The following is a 17,357-nucleotide window of genomic DNA, read 5'->3' as shown; positions in this document are numbered from 1 at the left end:
TCAGATTTTATTGACAGTTTATTTAAAAACATACACATCATTATGTTTATTAATAGTTTATTTTAGCACTGCGTAATTGTATGTACCGTATTTTTCGGACTATAAGGCGCACTTAAAATCCTTTAATTATCTCAAAAATTGACAGTGCACCTAATATAGATATTAAATATGTTTTTTTTAATTTGGTACATGGTGTAATGATAAATGCTAAAGTCATAGAGAAGTTTCTTAAGCGCAAAAATTATGACTAAACTGGTGAGGCTGTAATTTCATATTCACTTTAATTTTATTGACAGTTTATTCAAAAAACATAAACATCGTTATACTTATTTTAGCACTGCGTAGTTGTATGTGCCGTATTTTTCGTACTACAAGGCGCACTTAAAATCCTTTTAATTTTCTCAAAGATCAACAGTGCGCCTTATAACCCGGTGCGCCTAATGTACGTATTAATTCTGCTATTTTTGATTTGGTACATGGTGTAATGATGAATGCTAAAGTCATAGAGAAGTTTTTTAAGCGCAAAAATTATGACTACCGGTAAACAAGTGAGGCTTTATTTGCATTTGCATTCAGATTTTATTGACAGTTTATTTAAAAACATACACATCATTATATTTATTAATAGTTTATTTTAGCACCGCGTAATTGTATGTACCGCATTTTTCAGACTATGAGGCGCACTTAAAATCATTTCATTTTCTCAAAAATCGACAAGGCGCCTTGTAACCCGGTGCACCTAATGTGCGGAATAATTGTGGTTGTGCTTACCGACCTCCAAGCAATTTTATTTGGTACATGGTGTAATGGTAAGTGCTAAAGTCATAGAAAAGTTTCTTAAGCGCAAAAATTATGACTAAACTGGTGGGGCTATATTTTCATTTGTACTCAGATTTTATTGACTGTTTATTTAAGAAAAAAAAAAAAAATATATCATTATGTTAATTATTAATTTAGTTCGAATAGTATGTACTGTGTTTTTCAGACTACAAGGGCACACTCAAAATCATTTAATTTACTAATTTAGTTAGACTTTTTTTTATTTTAAAACTGCGTAATTGTATGTCAATTTATTTTTCATCAATTTGTATGAGTCCCTTCTTTTTCAGTATATTTATTTTTCTAATCAGCCTGACCTAAGGCTTGATATTAATCTTTGTGATGAACACACGCTTTCATTTCACTTTTTATACTGTTAAACTGTAAGTACGTTAGATTTAATTATTTAATAAGAATAAAATCAAGAGTAAAATGTACTAATTCAGTGGTAATATTTGAGTGAGCCCCGGGCCCCTCTGTAGTAGGCCCCAAAGTCATAAAGGTTAGGAACCCCTGTTGTAAACTACACCAGTAATATTCCAAAAGTTTATGCTCTCACTGACCAGTTTAACAACACAGTTAACGTTTTTTTATCATTTCTATCCCAAATATGGCTCTCTTGTGAAAGATCGTGACTTTCTCTTATCTCACATCTGATCGGTGAGCTGCTGCATTCAGTCAATAAATGTCAGGAAAAGCCAATCAATGATCTTGTGGGCAGTCTAAAAGGACAAGCTTCATTCAGTCTTTGCAGGGGTTTTCCGCCTGGCACAAGTGTTTGACTTGTCTCCATTCAATTATTTTTAGACACCAAAAAGTACAGGGGACAAAAACTGCCTTTTGAAAAAGTGTTGGGGACATGTTCCCTCCTCCCCCAAATTACATCCATGTATACAGTAAACCCTCGTTTATCGCTGTTAATTGGTTCTATTCCTGACCGTGGTGAATTAATTCCCGGCAAGTCGGAATTATTCCTTATAAATCAAATTTTATCGCATAAGTAAACAAGCGGTAGAAAATGGATGGATGGAAGTTTGAGCATAAAAAACTGTTTACAACCTTTGAAATACGTTTTTTTAACCATTATCAGAGCCCTCTAAACACGAGACAACACTCACAACGTTTACAAATATTTTGGTTAGAATTTTTATTTTTTGAGAAAACCTCAAAGAGGCTCATTTAACTCTTTTAAAAATTTGATTACTGAATTTTTTTAAATATACAGTCCGGAAATACATTTAAACACATGTCAAATGCTCGTTTTCCCCCAAACAGGTAACCAACAAAAATTATATGTATTATATATAATTATTATATATATTATACAAGCGGTAGAAAATGGATGGATGGATGGATTATATATATAAAATAAAATAAAATATATATTAATTAAAAAAAACATGCATTAGTCAAATAAGCATTTAACTCTTTTAAATCAACTTGCAATGCGATCGTTTTTGTTCGGTTAATAAAAGAGGATAAACTATTTTGCATCCATAAAACAGTAATGATAATAACTGACTCTAAAGGCACTTTGTTGTTGGTCTCCACTGCCTTCCTGCTTTCCCTTTGTTGCTTTAGTGCCACTGTTTCCTGCTTTGTGACCGTTTTAGTCTCAGTTGTGTGCAGTTAAATTAGGGCCAAACGTTTAGTAAGTGGAAAAAAAACAACTTTGAAACTGAAAAATCGAGTTTTATTGTTCAATTCTAAAAAGAAAACCTGTATTCAATATCCAAGCACGTGCACACATTTTATTTTCTGGTTGAATAACATTTTTGATTAACTCTGGTAATTATTTTTATTATTTATTTTCATATTTTGTCTTCATATATTTTGATACTTGAGCTTCAAGTTGTTTTTTTTACTATTTAAATAGTTTCTTTTTCAGATTCAGACTTTCAGTGGTGGGCGTGCCAACAACTGAAAGGGCCGTGGCATCATGACAGACATCTTAGTAAACAGGATAGAGGGCTTATCGTGTTGCCTTCAGGGGATGTAATGTGATACTGTTTGTATTTAGATGGATGGTATAAAACTAAAACAGGCACAACATGAATTTAAAAACATAAACATGCAAAAGCCTTGGGCTTTCAAACGGTATTAAATGTTTCAAATGAAATCATTTTGGCGATGGTGTAGCCTACTTAAAGTGTCAAATTGATTGATTTCTTACATTACCCTGAAGGCAACGTGATAGGCAACACCCCCTATCCATTTTTTTTAAAGCTGTCTGTGATGATGCCACGCCCCTCTCAGTTGATGACACGCCCCTCCAAACTAATTTCGGGCAAAAAAATGAATCTGGAAAAAAAAAACATTGAGATCTGAAACTGCAAATAAAAAAATATATATTTTAATTCTGAAAAAATAGAAGCTAAAAATATCAAAATATATATATAAAAAAATAAAAATAATAACAATACAATAATACAAAATAATTTAAAAAATACAAGGGTGTATCACAATTATATTTAACTTGAAAACAACTGAAAGGGGCGTGGCATCATGACAGACATCTTAGCAGGGGATGTAACGTGATACTGTTTGTATTTGGATCGATGGCTGATATAGGCCCCAGCATGAATTTAACAACATTAACATGCAAAAATGTTGGGCTTTGTAAGGGTGTTTAATTTTTCAAATGAAATAATTTTGGCCGTGGCGCCGTGGTGTCGCCTACTTAAAGTGTCGAATTGATTGATTTCCTACAGTGATAGACAACACCCCCTATCCATTTTTTTAAGCTGTCTGTGATGATGCCACGCCCCTCTCAGTTGACGACACGCCCCTCATACAAATTTCAGGCCAAAAAATGAATCTGGAAAAAAAAATTTAGATCTGAAACTGCAAATAAAAAAATATATACTTTAATTCTGAAAAAAAAAAAACAGAAGCTAAAAATATATAGAAATAATAATAATAATAACAAAATAATGATACAAAATAATAATAAAAAAATATTAGGGTGTATCATAATCATATTTAACTTGAACACTTTTGTGTGAACTTATCTTTAGTTTCAATACACATTTTTCAAACATTAAAGCCACTTTAAAGTACTTTTTTTCCCAAAGTACAAAACTTTTGGCCCAATTTATCTCCATGCAAATGTGATATTTGCGGGTGGTTTCAGTGCATAACATTAACGCTACTTTAGTGTTTTTTTTTATTTTATTTTATTTTTTTTGTCCTGTCCAGCTTCTCCGGCAAATCATATAGTTGATGTCGATGCCCATATCGGCTGTTCAGATTTACTTTACAAAAGAGAAGTGTAGGATACTTCTCTTCAGAATCAGAATCCGAATAGTTTTTATTGCCATTGTTTGAGAACGGGTTCACAAACTAGGAATTTTTCTTGGTGCAATCGTGCAACATAAAACACATATAACACAGAATAGGTCATAAAAAGAGCTGTACCTGAGATATCAGATCTTGTTATTGTTCATGTGCCTGATGGCCGAGGGGAAAAAACTGTTCAGGTGGCGGGAGGTGTGGGTCTGGATGGACCGTAGTCTCCTGCCTTATTTGTATTTGACTTTATTAAATGTATTTATATTATCATTTGGTGCAGTCGGACCGGAGCAGGAGGGGATAGAAAGAGAAAAGGAAGGGGGGGAAATTGTGGGGACAAAAGGGGGATAGGACAGAGAGACAAAAACAACAACAATAGAGCAACATCTGCAAATAGGATATGTACAAATATGATGGTAAAAGTGATAGCAAAGAAGCAGTTAGCGAAATAAATAATAATACAGAAATGACAATGAGCATTATTACACTACAAATGGGAGCAATACAAATACCAATAGAAATATCACTATTGATAATGAACAATACCAATAATTTACCTCCATTATCAACAATACAGTTGTTCAAATGCAACAATGCATATAACTAGAGATACAAATGAATGCAGAAAAATGAAAGGGAAGAAAGAGAAGCAACCTAAAGCTACTTTAGTGTGAGATCTCAAACACCAGCTCATGTGATCCGGTCTCTTCTACATTTGTCCACACCTGTCCTCTCTCTTTTTTTTTCCAATACAAATACCTCCTTGCTGTGTCGTTCACATCTGGCATGCACAGCGCCACGTATCTGCAATGGAAGACGCACAATGCAGGAGGAGTTGAGTTTCGCTGAGTAGGCCTATAATGTCAGTCAATGGAGCGAGGGGAAGGAGTGGCGGGTATTCATGTGCTAAATTTACCCTCCTTCTCCTTCTCCAATGCCCGTTTTAGTATCACACAACACTGTGTTCCCAGGCTGAAGTGGGTTTTTTGGCCAAAAACACATTCGAAAAGACTTTGTATGTCCAGTTTTAACGGCACCGTGTCTGCAGCTGCCAAACAATGTTGGCTACACACTCACCCTGCCAAGCCAAAGACACGCTAACTAACCCAGTGGTATGTGTGCTGGGCAAAGATTAACTCAACTGGAGTGCAGCAATATTCCCAGTGCATTGGATTGTTTGTCTCAAACCTGTTCAACTAGTCAAATGGCGGAACATTGCTTGTTTAATGCAACAAGTTCCACAAGGAGTTAGAAAAGGAGGAGCTTATTAATTGCTACCCCTTTTGCCATATTCCAGAAATTACCGGCAGTTTGTTCGTTTCCATGTGTTTCAATGTTACATTTTTCTAATTGGGACAGAGGGAAGAACGTTTAGTGTGTATAACAATTAGAGATGTCCGATAATGGCTTTTTTGCCGATATTCCGATATTGTCCAACTCTTAATTACCGATTCCGATATCAACCAATACCGATATATACATTATTATGCCTAATTTTGTTGCGATGCCCCGCTGGATGCATTAAACAATGTAACAAGGTTTTCCAAAATAAATCAACTCAAGTTATGGGTAAAAAAATGCCAACATGGCACTGCCATATTTATTATTGAAGTCACAAAGTGCATTATTTTTTTTAACATGCCTCAAAATAGCAGCTTGGAATTTGGGACATGCTCTCCCAGAGAGAGCATGAGGAGGTTGAGGTGGGCGGGGTTACGGGGAAGAGTTAGTGCTGCAAGGGCTTCTGGGTATTTGTTCTGTTGTGTCTATGTTGTGTTACGTTGCGGATGCTCTCCCGAAATGTGTTTGTCATTCTTGTTTGGTGTGGGTTTTCACAGTGTGGCGCATATTTGTAACAGTGTTAAAGTTGTTTATACGGCCACCCTCCGTGTGACCTGTATGGCTGTTGACCAAGTATGGTTTGCATTCACTTGTGTGTGTGTGTGTGTGTGAAAAGCCGTAGATATTATGTGACTGGGCCGGCACTCAAAGGCAGTGCCTTTAAGGTTTATTGGCGCTCTGTACTTCTACCTACGTCCGTGTACACAGCGGCGTTTTAAAAAGTAAAATTTCACTTTTTCAAACCGATACCGATAATTTTGAAACCGATACCAATAATTTCCGATATTACATTTTAAAGCATTTATCGGCCGATAATATCGGCAGTGCGATATTATCGGACATCCCTAGTTTTTAGCATTCAATCAGACATTATTGTGAGGTTTTGTATTAGTGTTCCTAAAAATCAGATATACCGTCCCTAGACACATTTTTTTCCTCTAAATTTAGGCCCCCAAGTCCAAATAATTGCCCAGGCCTTGGTAAAGAAACTGCTGCTCCAGTCTACCTTTTTTTTTATTTTTAGTGTCTGTAGTCTAAAAGTGTGGACACCTGTGGAGTATCACCTCAGTTGCTTATAACACCAAATAAGGTTTTCATGAGGTGTTTATGGACTTGCGTTTATAGGCCGCCCGACAAAAGATGCTGCAAAAAGAGGTCTCCCGCATCACAAATGCTGCTTTTTTTTACAGCAGATAAAAATAAAGACGCGTTCTAGCAGAACTTGATAGCGTGTGGGTCGTCCCTTAGCCCAGTGTTTTTCAACCACCAGTGTACCGTGAGATATTGTTTGGAGTGCCGTGGGAAATGATGTAATTTCACCTAATTGGGTTAAAAATAATTTTTGCAAACCAGTAAAATTGTCTGTGCTGTCAAGAGCTCGGCAGAGTAACCGTGTAATACTCTTCCATATCAGTAGGTGGCAGCAGGTAGCTAATTGCTTTGTAGATGTCGGGAACATGGTTTGTCGTGATCACAATATGCAGACGACAGTGGGAGGCAGGGTGCAGGTAAAAAAGGTATCCCATGCTTAAACCAAAAATAAACAAAAGGCATTGAAGCTTAGGGGCGGCTAAGCAAAACCAAACTAAAACTGAACTGGCTGAAAAGTAAACGAAAACAGAATGCTGGACGACAGCAAAGACTTAAACTGCAAAAAGTCAGTGTTCAAAAACAAGAAAAAACGTACAAAAATTATGGGTATTTTATTTGAACTAAGCAAAATTATCCGCCAATAGAACAAGAAAATTTGGCTTGTCAAGACTTTCCAAAACAAGTAAAATTAGCTAACCTCAATGAACCCAAAAATACCTTAAAATAAGTATATTCTCACTAATAAAAAGTGCACTTTTCTTGGTAGGAAAAAAAGAGACCTTTTTGCTTAATATGTTGAAAAATATTCTTAAATTAAGTAAATGCTAGTGCCATTATCTTGACATAATGATGTGTGCTCGGCATCATGATTTTTTTTTTCATGCTTAAAGTAAGAATTATTACTTTAAAAAAGTAGTTTTATATTTGTGAGTGTTGATGACACAGCTTTGCAACAGTTGATATTCTAGTTTCAAGCATGTTTTACTCAATATAGGTCATCAAATCTCAGCTACAAGCTGTAATATCTTACTGAGATCATTTAGGACCAAAACCCTTAAAACAAGTAAAACACTCTAACATAAAATCTGTTTAGTGAGAAGAATTATCTTATCAGACAGAAAATAAGCAAATATCACCCTTATTTGAGATATTTCATCTTACTTAGATTTCAGTTTTTGCAGTGTACAGCGTGTGGAGCAGACGGCGTCCACAAAGTACATCCGTACATGACAATCAACACCAAAATAGGAGCGCAAGACAAAAACTAAAACACTACACACAGGAAACCACCAAAAAACTCAAAGTAAGTCACAGTGTGACGTGACAGGTGGTGACAGTACACCTACTTTGAGACAAGAGCTATAGTGATGCATGCTTGGTTATGGTTTGAATTTTATATCCAACAATTGCGAGAACGACTTTTTACTGTCAATATCGGCTGCTGAGTTTCATTGTTTGTTTTCTGCTGGTGGTGTACTTTGGGATTTTTTCAATTAAAAAAATGTGCCTTGGCTCAGAAAAGGTTGCAAAACACTGCCTTAGCCTATCAGTCTTTTTTTACACTATATACTCAGCAGCCATTGGCAGCATCTGCTGGTTTCCCCACGCTATAAAACATCCATGACCTCATGCATTGATTGACAACACGTGCACTTAAATTGTTTAGTTTGTTCTCCCACGTATGTTGGAGTGAAAAAGTTGATTTCTAACGATAGTAAATGCCCTGCAGGTACAACGCCGTCACTGGGGAGTGGGCCCAAGACCAGGTCCACATCAAGATGGCTGCACAGGTACACTTTCTCCACCGCATCTTCCTGCACAGTCTCAACCCTCTCTGTCCCTCCCACAGCCGTTCGGGAAAGGCGCCATGAGGGAGTGCTTCAGAACGTGAGTGGAAATATTTCCCTGGAGTGTACTAAGGCGTGTGTTCTAGTAACCCCGGATTACGAGCGCGTCCTTGTCTTGACGCTGATCAATACACGCATTGATTGCGAGGATGTGCTTGACAGATGCTTGCAAGCTAAAAGCGTCATTCAAGTTAAAGAACCGACACAACACTTTAGGACATGTCTCAAAGTAGATCAAAGCCAGGCGCAGGCAAAGAAAAGCTTCAAAGTGTGCAATCGGATCGCTTATTTCTTCCGATATGCTGCCAACGGCCATTAGGGGGCGTATGTTCACTACATCTGTGATATGCCACTGTGTCTGTATTAGAGATGCGCGGATAGGCAATTATTTCATCCGCAACCGCATCACAAAAGTCGTCAACCATCCGCATCCACCCGAACCAACATTTTATCAAAACCACACCCGCCCGCACCCGCCCATTGTTATATATCTAATATAGACGATGCAAGCATATTAGTGAGGTTATAAAGCTTTTGCCTGTTAAAGAAAGGAGACTGATCCAATGCAGCAGAGACGGCGTGCCACGCATTAATATATCTTGGCCACGCATTAGTGGCTAAGATATATTAGTGCGTGATGATATTATTTATCATTATTATAATATTATTGTCATTTCCATTAAGAAAGTGTTGACTATTGTTGCCAATGCCCTCAGATCAGGAGTGCGTTCCTCACACTTTGTGTGCGCAGTTGCAGCAAGCAGAACGAGGCTTTTAAGAAGTTAAAACAATGTTTTAGACAGACTCGGCCTATATTTTCGTTAGGTAAAAAAAATGTTCTGAATTTATTTCAATGAATATTAACTTGTTAACGTTATAATGCTCAAATAGGGACGAGGGCGGGGTGCACAGTGAAACAGTGAACAATTTCGCGACAAAGATGAACCTTTATTGATTGATCTGCAGCCATGACAAAATATCAGACAATCTCCATTGTCAACGACAGGCAGGAAAATAAAGATAAACACATAGGCTCATACGTTTTTAAGTTGAAATAAAAAAAATAAATAAAAAATGTGCCTCATAAGCCTTAGGCTGTCAATCACGCGCACAAACTTAAATTATACAATAACATGTGTATATCATCTCTATTTAAACAAAAATAAATAAAATAAATAATAATAACAAATTACCTGCAACTTATTGGCCAAGGCAAATAGCTGAAGGGGGGAAATCAAACCCATCAGACTGCACTTTATCATCAAACTTGAATTATAATGAAAATAGACGGTCGTGACAAACAAAGCAGGCTAAATATCCTTACATTGTCGCCAATCGGAGATGCGCTTCACTTGAAAGCGAGGCCAAATAATTATTCACACATAGTAGTATATCTCCAATAGAAAAAAAACACAATAAACAACGCAATTGCCTTAATTCCTTTGCATTGTAGTGCACCCAAACAACACGTAACCATCAAAATTATTTAGCTGACCGAACTCAATATAGGTTAGACATGGGCTTATTTGGTATAGCCTATAGGTAACGTAGACTAATTCGTTTAACATATCCAACCGTATGTCTACTTACTTTTTTTTTTGTTAGCACTATGCAGGAATAAAATGGCATCTACAGTGCCAGGATTCATGAGAGAGCGCCTGGCCTCTAAAATGCGCCCTGCTGCGCTGAAGGAGCGCTCACTTGCGCCACTTGTTGCTGGGACGCGGTGCCTGATTAATAATTGACTGTTTCAAAGAGTGCTGCTCGTTTTTCGTATGTGGGTAACAACATTTAACTATGTATATATATTTCCGAATTGGTTCAACCGCCAACCGCCCGCATCTATTTAAAATCTATTTTTACCCGCCCGACCCGCGGTTTATCCGCGGACTCCGCGGTTGTGTCCGCAAACCGCGCATCTCTATTCTGTATTGACTCCATTGCAGCTTTTGTCAGCAACCTGTTGCGTCTGACCAGTCTTCCTCTCAGGGAATTAAAATCGCCGGTCAATCTCAAGTTCTTTAGATGACATATACAGTTGTGTTTAAAATAATAGTAGTCGCACATCACTAGCAAGATAAATCACTGTTTTTGTTAGAATTTCAACTTTTACACTACAAGTAAGTTTCTAGAATGTTTAGTAAAGGTATGGAAAACCAACAGGCATGACGTGCATGCTGCTGATTCTGTGAAACTGAATCATTTACTGAAAGGGGCGTGTTCAAAAAAATCGCAGTGCGTAGTTCAATTAGTGAGGTCACTGATTATGTGAAAAAAAAGGTGTTAAACAAGTGGCCCTTATTTAAGGATCAAGGCAACTGACCCTGCATATGCTGACTGTGCATTTGTCCTTGAAAAACAGAGTAAAATGAGTCGTTCCAGACACTGTTCAGAAGAAGAGCGTTCTTTGATTAAGAATTTAATAAAAGAGGGGAAAACCTATAAAGAAGTGCAGAAAATGTTAGGCTGTTCAGCTAAAATGATATCAAACGCTTTAAAATGGCAGCCAAAACCAGAAAGGCGAGGAAGAAAAAGAAAAAGGACTATTGGAATGGATGGGAGAATAACCAAAATGGCAAAGGCTCAGCCAATGATCAGCTCCAGGAGGATCAAAGAAGATCTAAGATGGCCTGTGAGTACTGTAACAATCAGACGACATCTATGTGAAGCCAAGCTCCCAGCAAGAAGCCCCCGCAAAGTCCCATTGTTAAAAAAAAGACATGTGCCGAAGCGGTTACAATTTGCCAAAGAACACATTAACTGGCCTAAAAAGAAATGGCGTAATATTTGGGGACTGATGAGAGTGAGATTGTTCTTTTTGGGTCTAAGGGCCACAGACAGTTTGTCAGGCGTCCTGCAAACACTGAATTCAAGCACCAGTACACAGTGAAGACGGTGGTGCAAGCATCATGATATGGGGATGCTTCTCGTACTATGGTGTTGGTCCTATATATCGCATACCAGGGATCATGGATCAGTTTGAGTACATCAGAATACTGGAAGAAGTCATGTTGCCGTATGCTGAAGAGGAAATGCCCTTGAAATGGGTGTTTCAACAAGACAATGACCCCAAACACACCAGCAAGCGAGCAAAATTATGGTTTCAGACAAACAAAATTCAAGTAATGGAGTGGCCAGCACAATCCCCGGACTTTAATCCCATTGAAAACTTGTGGGCTGACATAAAAAATGCTGTTCATGAGGCAAAACCAAGAAATGCAGAGGAATTGTGGAACGTAGTACAATTGTCCTGGGCTGCAATACCTGTTGACCGGTGCCAGAAGTTGGTTGACTCCATGTGCCACAGATGTGAAGCAGTTATCAGAAACCGTGGTTATGCAACTAAATTATAGTTAGTAATTCTAAGGAAAGTTGAATCTGCAAGCCTTTCTTAGTTTACACAGTACATTTGAGTTTCGTAAAGAAAGATGTCAACACTGCTATTTTTTTGTATTATATTTCTTGACTTTCTGTAAAATATTGTCAAATTAAATTACTTTTTTCTAATTTTCTGGCTTTGAAATAGAATGTGCAGTGTCCCCAATGCATTTGTGTTCATTAAAATACAATTTATTTGAAGAATTTTGAGGTTTACTCACCTTTTTAAACACACTGCTATTATTATGAACTGAGTAAGAAGGACCATCAAGACAGAATAGGAATATTATCAAGTTTTACTAAAGCTTTAGGAGACCAGTCCAATTGTCCTTTCATATAAACATCTCGAAATGGTCTAACATTCAAACGGGAAGAGACAACTTATTGAATACGAAAACAGCCCCCACCCTGTCCAGAAAGGAATACAGCCTCTTTGTTCTAATACAGATAAGATAAACAGGGATTTCTCCAACTCCCACATTCCAACCCCTCAAGACACTACACAGACATCTGCGGACACAAGATACAAGCACAGAAAGAGTACAAATGGAAAAATACTAGATACTTTAAACATGACTATGAATAAAGAAAGAACTCTTAAACATATATGCATTCTCCACAAACCACATGCATTCTTTTTTTTAGAAGTGTATAAACATGAACTATTGGTTCTTGAACATGGTTTGTAAATTGAAAAAGTTTGTATAGTGAAGCAGAGTTGCCCATAAGAAACAATGAAAACATGCATACATTGTTTTTGGAAACTGTGGACGTCGTGTCATCCGGGCCAAGGAGGAAAAGAACCATCCGGACTGTTCTAGGCGCAAAGTTGAAAAGCCAGCATCTGTGATGGTATGGGGGTGTATTAGTGTCCAAGACATGGGTAACTCACACATCTGTGAAGGCACCATTAATGCTGAAAGGTGGATCGAACATAATATTGTGAGAGTCCAGTCCATAGTGGATCTAACATAATAGTGAGAGTCCAGTCCATAGTGGATCTAACATAATAGTGAGAGTCCAGTCCATAGTGGATCTAACATAATAGCGAGAGTCCAGTCCATAGTGGATCTAACATAATAGTGAGAGTCCAGTCCATAGTGGATCTAACAATATTGTGAGAGTCCAGTCCATAGTGGATCTAAAATAATAGTGAGAGTCCAGTCCATAGTGGATCTAACATAATAGTGAGAGTCCAGTCCATAGTGGATCTTAAATAATAGTGAGAGTCCAGTCCATAGTGGATCTAACATAATAGTGAGAGTCCAGTCCATAGTGGATCTAACATAATATTATGAGAGTCCAGTCCATAGTGGATCTAACATAATAGTGAGAGTCCAGTCCATATTGGATCTAACATAATATTGTGAGAGTCCAGTCCATAGTGGATCTAACATAATAGTGAGAGTCCAGTCCATAGTGGATCTAACATAATATTATGAGAGTCCAGTCCATAGTGGATCTAACATAATAGTGAGAGTCCAGTCCATATTGGATCTAACATAATATTGTGAGAGTCCAGTCCATAGTGGATCTAACATAATAGTGAGAGTCCAGTCCATATTGGATCTAACATAATATTGTGAGAGTCCAGTCCATAGTGGATCTAACATAATAGTGAGAGTCCAGTCCATAGTGGATCTAACATAATATTGTGAGAGTCCAGTCCATAGTGGATCTAACATAATATTATGAGAGTCCAGTCCATAGTGGATCTAACATAATAGTGAGAGTCCAGTCCATAGTGGATCTAACATAATATTATGAGAGTCCAGTCCATAGTGGATCTAACATAATAGTCAGAGTCCAGTCCATAGTGGATCTAACATAATATTATGAGAGTCCAGTCCATAGTGGATCTAACATAATAGTGAGAGTCCAGTCCATAGTGGATCTAACATAATATTATGAGAGTCCAGTCAATAGTGGATCTAACATAATAGTGAGAGTCCAGTCCATAGTGGATCTAACATAATATTATGAGAGTCCAGTCCATAGTGGATCTAACATAATAGTGAGAGTCCAGTCCATAGTGGATCTAACATAATAGTGAGAGTCCAGTCCATAGTGGATCTAACATAATAGTGAGAGTCCAGTCCATAGTGGATCTAACATAATATTATGAGAGTCCAGTCCATAGTGGATCTAACATAATAGTGAGAGTCCAGTCCATAGTGGATCTAACATAATAGTGAGAGTCCAGTCCATAGTGGATCTAACATAATAGTGAGAGTCCAGTCCATAGTGGGGCCAGCAGGAGACCATCCCAAGTGGAGACAGGTCAGCAGCGCAGAGACGTCCCCAACCGATGCACAGATGAGTAGTCCACCCTGGGTCCCGACCCTGGACAGCCAGCGCTTCATCCGTGGCCACCGCACCTGTGCCCCCCCCTCCACGAAAGAGAGGGGGGCAGAGCAGAAAAGAAACGGCAGATCAACTGGTCTAAAAAGGGTGTCTATTTAAAGGCTAGAGTATACAAATGAGTTTTAAGATGGGACTTAAATGCTTCTACTTAGGTAGCATCTCTAATTACACATTTCTGCTCTTTGTACAACTTTTGTTGTTTTTTTAGTTTTCTTGTTTATTTCTAGAATGTCTGGCGAGCCCACATTGTTCTATTCTTCCAGGAAGAAGCTGTCCAACTTCTCGCACAGCAACAACTGGAAGTCGGCGTGCAACTACGTGGCCAAGCGCTACATGGAGACGGTGGACAGGAGCGTCTACTTCGAGGACGTGCGGCTGCAGATGGAGGCCAAGCTCTGGGGGGAGGAGTTCAACCGCCACAGACCTCCCAAGCAGGTAGACGGGGGGTTTTAACGCGTGGCGCCGGGGATCGGTGTCTCGTCTGATGCTGAAGCTGTCGAAAAAACGTTCAGGTGGACATCATGCAGATGTGCGCCGTGGAGATGACGGAGAGGCCTGGCAAGCCGCTCTTCCACCTGGAACATTACATCGAGGGCAAGTACATCAAGTACAACTCCAACTCCGGCTTTGTGCGCGACGACAACATCCGGCTGACTCCACAGGTGAGGTCCAGATGAGGTAATAGTTCACACGTGTCATGTTTGGTTCAGTTAAGTACAAAACCCAAACCCAGTGAAGTTGGCACGTTGTGTAAATGGTCAATAAAAACAGAATGTAATTATATGCAAATCATTTTCAACTTATATTCAATTGAATAGACTGCAAAGACAAGATATTTCATGTTTGAACTGAGACATTTTTTGCAAATAATCATTAACTTAGAATTGAATGGCAGCAACACATTGCAAAAAAGTTGTCACAGGGGCATTTTTACCACTGTGTTACATGGCCTTTCCTTTTAACAACTCTCAGTAAACGTTTAGGAAATGAGGAGACACATTTTTGAAGCTTTTCAGGTGGAATTCTTTCCCATTCTTGCTTGATGTACAGCTTAAGTTGTTCAACAGTCCGGGGGTCTCCGTTGTGGTATTTTAGGCTTCATAATGCGCCACACATTTTCAATGGGAGACAGGTCTGGACTACAGGCAGGCCAGTCTATTGCCCACGCTGTTATAATATGTGGCTTGGCATTGTCTTGCTGAAATAAGCAGGGGCGTCCATGATAACGTTGCTTGGATGGCAACATGTTGTTCCAAAACCTGTATGTACCTTTCAGCATTAATGGCGCCTTCACAGATGTGTAAGTTACCCATGTCTTGGGCACTAATACACCCCCATATCATCACACATGCTGGCTTTAGAGTTTTGCGCCTATAACAATCCGGATGGTTCTTTTCCTCTTTGGTCCGGAGGACACGACGTCCACAGTTTCCGAAAACAATTTGAAATGAGGACTCGTCAGACCAAAGGACACTTTTCTACTTTGCATCAGTCCATCTTAGATGAGCTTGGGCCCAGCGAAGCTGGTGGCGTTTCTGGGTGTTGTTGATAAATGGCTTTCGCTTTGCATAGTAGAGTTTTAACTTGCACAAACTGTAGTTTGTAGGAACTTTTGATGCAGTTTTTTTAATCGAGTATGAACAAGCGCGTCCGGGTGAACTCCGGTGCAGTTCGGAGTGACGGCTGCAGTAAATGACGTCATTGTCTAATTTGCATAATTGACCATGAAGCAAAACTCACTCTGCATGGGTCCATATTGGAATTCATATTTATTACGATTCTGAATCTGTTCAAAACTGTTTTTGTTTAATTTGTATTTATTTGTTGATTTGAGATTGATATAAATCAGTGCTTTTAAAAACAATTTTTGTCATGCGCCGTTTTGGACATTTTACTACTGATGATCCAGAACCTTATATTTTTGAGCCTGAATATAAGGAGGATGATATACAAGTTTTAGAAGCTGTGTGATAAGCGGATCAAGCAGGTAGCAGTATTGCTAAGTGCTAAACACAGAATACAAACTATGAACATAACACCACAAACACTTACTGTACAATGTCTGCTCTCACTGAGATGCCGACTGATGGGATGTTTATATCTTCCAGTTTAGATGAAAAATTAATCATAATCCTCACGCAGGTTTTGAAAAAAAAAAAAAACAGGTGGCCGCAAACGACCTTCTATTCATGTCTTTCTTGCCATCTCTGGGTTTAGGTTGAATGTCGAAGTTGACCAACTTCATGATTTACAGCCAGAACCTTCTACAAGTGAGATGCACGATTGTTTATAATCTAGAATTAACTTTTACCAACTCAGAGGCAATGCAGCAGCTCACTGGTTCAATATGTCAATATAGCAGCATAAGCTAGTTAGATCTCTGTGATCACGACTCCACTAAAAGTAGTTCCTCTGCAGTAGCGCTTATATCGCTAATACTTGGTTAATAACCCTGAGATGTAAATGCAGTATTGTTGGTGGTTTTTCAATGATTTTTGGGATATTTTATGGACACAAAAGAGTACTTACATTAGCTACATTGTTGGCCACCTCTTGCTTGCCACATATAACTATTTAGAATGCATAAAAAAGAAAAACCTATGCGTTCGTGGCTTCCATAGGAATTGTGAATGATAGGCGAAATTCCCCCAAAATTGCCATTCTCTTTCAAACATGGTAAATCATCATTAATTAAACCTGTTGTCTTTGTGTCCATCAGGCCTTCAGTCACTTCACCTTTGAGCGTTCGGGTCACCAGCTGATCGTGGTGGACATCCAGGGCGTAGGCGACCTCTACACCGACCCGCAGATCCACACAGAAAAGGGGACAGACTTTGGCGATGGAAATCTGGGTACGTCATGACTTTTTTTTTTTTTTTTTAGAGCTTCCAAAGACTACGGAGCCCCTAAAGGGACATGGGGGAAATTTAGTTTTTATTTTTTATTTTTTAAATTTTTAGACATGTATCTCGTGCGCACGAGAAACTTTTTATAAAGTTGTTATAAAAATAATTTTTTTTTTTTTTTTTATAAAAAAAAAAAAAAAATTTTTTTAATTTATTTATTTATTTATTTTTTTAGACATGTATCTCGGGCACACGAGATACATGTCTAAAAAAAAAAAAGTATATATATATATTTTTTTATGAAATAGTTTCTCGTGCGTACGAGATACATGTCTAAAAAAAAACAAATGTATATATATATATATATATATTTTTTTAG

At 38.1% G+C, this 17,357-nt stretch overlaps 1 protein-coding gene across 2 annotated transcripts in view; it reads left to right on the top strand.

Annotated features, from left to right (window-relative positions):
- Positions 1-17,357, top strand: part of eef2k (eukaryotic elongation factor 2 kinase) — a 53,143-nt gene that overhangs the window by 11,431 nt on the left and 24,355 nt on the right. For both annotated transcript variants that reach the window (XM_061931622.1, XM_061931621.2), the window contains 5 exons: positions 8,273-8,333; positions 8,393-8,430; positions 14,396-14,567; positions 14,645-14,794; positions 16,852-16,984. In XM_061931622.1, coding sequence (XP_061787606.1) covers positions 8,273-8,333; positions 8,393-8,430; positions 14,396-14,567; positions 14,645-14,794; positions 16,852-16,984 — 554 coding nt within the window. The remainder of the gene's footprint in view (positions 1-8,272; positions 8,334-8,392; positions 8,431-14,395; positions 14,568-14,644; positions 14,795-16,851; positions 16,985-17,357) is intronic.

This window comes from Nerophis lumbriciformis, linkage group LG39 (assembly GCF_033978685.3).
Source record: "Nerophis lumbriciformis linkage group LG39, RoL_Nlum_v2.1, whole genome shotgun sequence".
Classification (NCBI taxonomy): domain Eukaryota; kingdom Metazoa; phylum Chordata; class Actinopteri; order Syngnathiformes; family Syngnathidae; genus Nerophis; species Nerophis lumbriciformis.
The sequence above is the reverse complement of the archived record's forward strand: the minus strand, read 5'-3'. Positions and strand labels throughout refer to the sequence as shown.